The sequence below is a fragment of the Astatotilapia calliptera genome, chromosome 3 (genome assembly GCF_900246225.1).
Source record: "Astatotilapia calliptera chromosome 3, fAstCal1.2, whole genome shotgun sequence".
Lineage (NCBI taxonomy): Eukaryota > Metazoa > Chordata > Actinopteri > Cichliformes > Cichlidae > Astatotilapia > Astatotilapia calliptera.
This window is the reverse complement of record NC_039304.1, coordinates 29,196,935-29,203,299: the sequence shown is the minus strand read 5'-3', so window position 1 is coordinate 29,203,299 and position 6,365 is coordinate 29,196,935. Positions and strand designations below refer to the sequence as shown.

Below are 6,365 nucleotides of genomic sequence, written 5' to 3'. Positions count from 1 at the left end.
GATCATAACATTGCTTGATTATAATGTCCAGTGTCTGCAAGCTTCAGTATGACTCAAATCAAATCAAATCACTTTTATTGTCACATCACATGTGCAGGTACATGTGTGTGTGTGTGTGTGTACACATATTTTACAAATTAAATAGAGTAAACAATAAGTAGAATATTTAAAATAAATAAAATAAAATATACAGAGTGAGACATGTGCATGACGTTACACCAGAAAGTAGCAGCAATGAAATGATTATCAATGTCATGATTATCCCTGTTCATCCTTTATGCTTTTGCCTCTAATGCTGAAATGATCTCCTGAACAGGGAGATCATTACTCTGGCTCTAAACAGGAGGACACAAAAGAAAAAGTGTAAGTATACACTACCAGGACATGAGAATTGTGATGCAAAATTGTATAGTAATATTTCTAGAAAGTTGTGAATACAGTGTACTGTTAGATAATTTGAAGTATAGTAAATAGTCACTGAGCACCACACTCTGCGTGGTTATATAAGTGTTTTGTTGAACAAATTCAGATTGTAATAGTAAGTAAGTAATAGAGAAAAAGTGCATTATTTTATAGTGCTTCAAACTTGTGCATAAATTACTACTTGTAAGATAAAAACACATTTAAAAGTGTTATACATTCAAAAAACAAAAGACACATACATTTGAATGCCTTGGTGCCTTGGATGAAGCTAAATGCATGAAAATAAGAAATGCAACTCCACAAACTGTCTCACTTACTGCTGAACTTTATTTACATATTTCTATGGTGATAATTGAATTCATCAGGTAGGATCTCAACACTTAAAGGAACTAAATGTGTTAATGTCACTATGATCTCTTTAAACTTGGTCAAAACATATGTCTCAGCAGTCATCAAATGCTGGTAACTGGATGCCAAATAACTCAATTTAACAACAGCATAAAGTATTAAGTAACATAACCTTATGGTCCATAAAGCAAAAAACCCCAAATCTTAGAACGTTATAAACCATATGACATCTTTTCTTTAGTAATAAAAAAAAGGTTAAATTAAGATAAACATTTCATCCATCCATCCAGTTTCTTTCTATTTCCTTGAGTTCAAGTCATGGGAGTAAGCCGCCTAAGCAAAGAAGCAAAGACCTCCCTGTTTCCAGCCACCTTTTTCAGCTTCCTTGAGATATAAGGGGAGTGTTTGGGTAGCAGTCAAGGACAAAGGTCCTAGAGGACTAATAACTAGCTATCAAAGATAAATGTTTCAATTATACAAATTTACAGTCATTATATTTTAAACATATCCATCCTCCATACTGATTCAGATACCAATACATCAGTAATTTTATACAACACGTTACAGGCTCAGTCTCAAATAGTGCAAACAAAGCAATGCATGCCATATATTACATATGATATTCATAGTCATAAAAACTGCTAAATAGAATTCATGACATTAGTGTTTTAATCAGTACTTTAAAAATATAAATAAATGCAAGTAAAAGAAAATCTTAGGTAACTTTTTGCTCGTGTAAACTGAAAACAAATAATGGAAGGGACACCTGCTTTTACTAGTTAAGAGCTTTAAATTTGTATTTTTCTTAGTCTTGAAAGGATGTGGCTTTCAGTTTCTTTAAAATAGCTCTTGTTTGCTCATATTCATATTGTTTTGCTCATGCGTTGGAATACCTGTCTTCTAATCAGAACTTTTCTTTGTTTTTAGTGTCCTTCCTATTTTTGAGAAAAAGCCTCCCAGCGAGAAAATTGTGTCTAAAGTATAGATACAATTCAGGCCCAAAGATTCAAGACACCTAAGTTCATTTAGAATATCAAAGGAGGGGTCACTGATGAGTTGTTGCCGCGCCAGAGGGTTTCTAGAGTGGGTTACACGGAGTGTTTCCAGTGAAAGGTTAAATGAGGGCAGGAGATACCCCAGTGGAACCATAAAGTAGATTAGACTCTCTTCCACTTTTACATTCCCACCCATGTCTCTGCTCCTCTCCACCTTCTTTATGGCCTCTGTAATGTTTTCTTTAAAAAAACTTAACACACTGTATCTGGCTACGAAGTGTTTGCGAATTCTGCTGGGTGAATCACTGCTGTGGTTCTCAGTGTGCTGTTTGGAGACTCTATAAGTGACCTGAATTTGGTCACAGTAAAGCTGAACAGACTTGAATGCATTTTTCAAATCATCCAAAGCTTGACTGATGCAGTCTCGACTCTGAGCCCTGTTTTGCTGCTTCAGAGTTGTAAAAGCTCGGTTGTAATATGCAATAGCCCCCCAGCAGGGGTCTTGCTCTGTGGCTTTAGTGTACATGTCGATGCTCTCTGCAAAGTTCCCCTTTTCGCGTAAGTCATTACCAAAGCCAATGTAGTGGTAAAGATTAGAAGAGGGTGATTCTCTTTGCCTGAGTTTTAGCCTGGCTTGGTCCAGGTCTCGCTTTAGTCTGCCTTTCAGTTCCTCAGTAGAGTCTTTGGCATTGAAGCTTGTGAGTAGCCACATACCCCAAAACTCATTCAGAGCAGACAAATCTGAAGCTGCTGGCTTGTTGTTGCTGCTTTTGTACAAATCATCAAGTTCATCCAGATACTGATTGAAGAGCTCCTCCTTCTTCTTTATGTTTGGGATGTCAGACTCCAAGTAGCTTGATAGTTTGTGAGCCACTGAGCTCTCTCGGCCATCTTTAGCCAAGTTTATTTCTGGCTCTGACTTTAGAGTCAAAATTTGTTCCAATATTGAAGACATGTCTTCAAATCGTTTATTATTGGGGCTTTTTTGATACATCTTAATCTGTTTCACAAAAAGATGTTGGTTAAGTTTAGTTAAATTCAGTGAATCATCCATTAAAGAGAAAAGGTTCCTTGTTAAAAGCAGCATTTGAACTGGATCTGACAGATGACTAGAAGAGATGATGAGCTGAGCAGATCCTGGAGCTCCTTGTCTGGCACTGCGACCAAAAGCCTGCGCCTCCACACGAGCGTTCTCAGGGAGGAAGGTCTGCACAACAAACAAACCTCCAGCTCTCTTTACTTCTTCAGTAATCTGAAGGTCAGTCCCACGACCTGCGAGGTTTGTTGCAATTATAACTTCTCCTGCTTTAAGCTCCTTGGAAAAGATTGAACTATTGTCCATGTTGTTGTTTATATAAAGACTTTTCTCTTTGACTTTATCACCTAGAGCTTGGTGGATAATGTTTGCGCGATTGATGGTCTCACAGATGACCAGCGCAGCTCTTGGATCCCTGTATGATGTGCGCGTTGTTTGTGCAATGACAGCATGACAGATTTTTTCAACCCATTCTTCTTCACTGCTCACGACCACGCCTTCAACCTCAAACAGCTTCCTGCGTTTGAATGAAGGGATCTGACAGGTTTTGATACCATCATAGATTTTCTGCAGAGTCTTAGTTTCCACTTGTTTGCCAAGAGTCCCAGACATCCCATAGATCTGATTGCCATACTTCTGAAGCAAGCCAACATTGGACATGTAGTTTGTTATGGCTGTCATGTCACTCAGCTTTGACTCGTGCTTCATTTCAAGAAACTGTTGTAGTCCATCACTCCATTTCATGCAGTTTTCAACGACACCTGTGCAGCTGTAGTCTACAGGCACTATCCCATGTTTCTCTATGACATATTCATGATCCTTTGTCATGGTTTGTGCATAGAATGCATTTTTAATCCAAACATTTAATTTCGATTTGACCAGATCTGAAAAGAATCCTGGGACATAGCAGATGATTTCAGCTAGGCTCAGTTCACATGGAGTAAAGCGCAGTGCACTTCTTACTTCTTCTTCTGCAGCTCTCAGTGCAGTGCTTTCATCAGAGTACATGTACTGACAGAGGCCGCCACTGGATAAAAGCAGTGACACTCTTTGTGCTTCCCCATCTTCACCTTCTGCCTCTTTGTTAAATTCCTCTATTGTGCCACTGCTGTTTATGCAGTACAGAGCAAAGTGGCAGGATGGGAATCTCTGTTCTACTCTGTTAAAGAACTCAGCCAGCTCCTTAACAGTAACACTACTGTTGACACTTAGTAGAGTTAAGGAGCCTTGACTCTTTCTTAAGTTCTCGACTGAGCCGTTCGTCAGTATGCCTGTGTCTTCAGCTATCTGAAAAGTAATAAAACCATCATCTTCACCCTTTATGCTTTCAAGCGCAACCTGACAACACAGGTGTTTTGGCCCTACAACTGTTTTTGTATCAATCTTACCGTACTGGTTAACAGTGTTCCATATGAAAGCCAGGAGTGGGTTGAGATGCTGCAAAGCAGGCATGTCGCTGCTTAAATAGACCATATGATGCCCCTTGTCCAACATCAGTGAATCCACTTCATCCACTATTGCACACTGAAATGTTCTCTGCCCAAGTATGTCCCTCCCTGTGAAAGTGGTGTCTAATAGTGATGGGACGTTCTGTATCGAGGCTTCGGAGCGTGTGTCTGAGTAAATGGAGGGGGCGTTCCGGCGAAGCGCGTGTATCGGAGGCTTGCCTTCATTTATGGGAGGAGCTGAAAATGATGACGTCCGAAGCCTCGCTGCCCCGGCTGTACCACGTGACTGGGTTCATGAAGCGGTTCGAACTTTGCCGCAAAATAAATCATTTTCCATACTGCCAGCATAAATATACACAGTATACTGCCATCACTACACTATAGGTGTTTTACACACTCCTTTTGTTGTTGACATTTACAGGCTGTGTGCAAAATGCCACACTCTTCAAATTCATGCCAGCTATTATTTTTACGTCCAGTAGGTGTCCTGCTAGAGCAAATGAAGCTTCATGAAGCTTCGCGTTGGGGTGAACCAATTGGATGAAAAGCTTCAGTGCTTCATGGGGCTTCATCTGCCCATCACTAGTGTCTAAGCCAGTCACCAGCAAACTGTTCAGCAGTGCCATAAACAACTTTACACTCATAGCACTTTTTTAATTCTTCATTTAATTTGTTTGTGTTGCAGTCTACGCTGATCTTCAGAAGTTCATAAAATCTTTGCCATTCCCCAAAATCTCTTTCTGCAAGAACTGATGAACTTGACATGATGTCTACTTTTTCACCTCTCAGAGCTCTGAAAGCAGCAAACATGGCCACTATACAGGACTTGCCCTCCCCAGTCCCAACCTGAATTAACCGCCCTGTTTTTGAAAGAGCCATGAGACACCAGCTCACCATCTGTGTCAGTCGTGGCTTATATTTAAACGTTTTTTCCACTGCCCAACAGAGCTTCTGCAAGGTGTTTTTCAATTCCCCCCTCTCAGAATCATCATTGCGATCCTTATTATCAAATGTTGATACAATGTCTTTGACGTCTTCTAGAAGTCCATCAACCTGGTTCAAATTTTCTTGGCGGATTTCATCAAGTATTTCATCCAGGGTCTTCTCTTTGTCTTCAGCCAAAAACTTCTTTAAGGTTTCATCTGTTATACTTTCATCTTGGACAAGATCCAGAAGTCTCTTTTTACCATTATGTCCGTCTTTCTTTTCAAATTCCTTTGACTTTTCACCATTGTATTTCCAACGTGGAGAAATATAATGAATCTCTATGCAATGCAACATTTTTATCATCCATGACACTAGATTTTTTAATTTGTCATTTGTTGATTTTTCATATCGTTTCAGAAGAGCTTTGAACAAGTCACTGACTTCCTTTGGGCCCCACTTAATGTTTGTAACCAGACTGTCCAGCTTCTTGAGGAGAAGCTCCTCATCATTATCCATTTTCGGAAAAGAAGTAGAAAAATCTGGTCAGAAAAGAACTTAAAAGGTTGAGGTTATCTCTCTGAAATGAAAAGAGCTGCAGTCATTCTCAACATTGCATATTGTGAAGTGACAATCAAAAACTAAAACCTGCAACAAATTTAGCAGTTTTTTGTATTTTACGTAATATAGTTTGTCTGATACTCGCCTGTTAACGAGATGTGAACACAGTCGACTTGTGTGTGTCAACTCCTCAGATCAACTGATCAACTCTTTATTTAGTTTGTTTTACTTTCTCTTTCACCTGCCTACAAGGGAATTTCCTGCAATTCCCACCTTTATGATGCATTTAGTGTAATTTATTTACCTTCAAACTGTGTCCTTCAAATACAAAGAAGCAGATCTTGAGGAACCAAAAAATGTATTTTATTTGCTACTTAAAAACTCATCTACAAAAAAGTCTATATGTAAAGTCTATATTTTTGCCACAGCAAAACTTTTATCTGCATTTGAAAACAATACTTTCAAATCACATCTCTCTCTCTCTCTCTCGCTCTCTCTCTCTCTCTCATATGGTGGTTTTAAAAAGGGAATAAAGCTTTCATAATCATTTTATTTATTTGCTTTATTTATCTGCTTCATCCTTTCTAGACTTGGTACACTTCAGGTCAGGGCATTGTAACTTTAACTAGA

At 39.0% G+C, this 6,365-nt stretch overlaps 1 protein-coding gene across 1 annotated transcript; it reads right to left on the bottom strand.

Moving 5' to 3' along the window:
• Nucleotides 1–275: 275 nt before the first annotated feature.
• On the bottom strand, nucleotides 276–5,693 carry LOC113014069 (protein translocase subunit SecA-like). The gene is made up of 4 exons (XM_026155360.1): nucleotides 4,837–5,693; nucleotides 2,860–4,369; nucleotides 1,951–2,766; nucleotides 276–335 (listed from the first exon to the last, which is right to left on the bottom strand). The coding sequence occupies exons 1-4, from the start codon at nucleotides 5,691–5,693 to the stop codon at nucleotides 276–278; spliced, it is 3,243 nt and encodes a 1,080-aa protein (XP_026011145.1).
• Nucleotides 5,694–6,365: the final 672 nt, after the last annotated feature.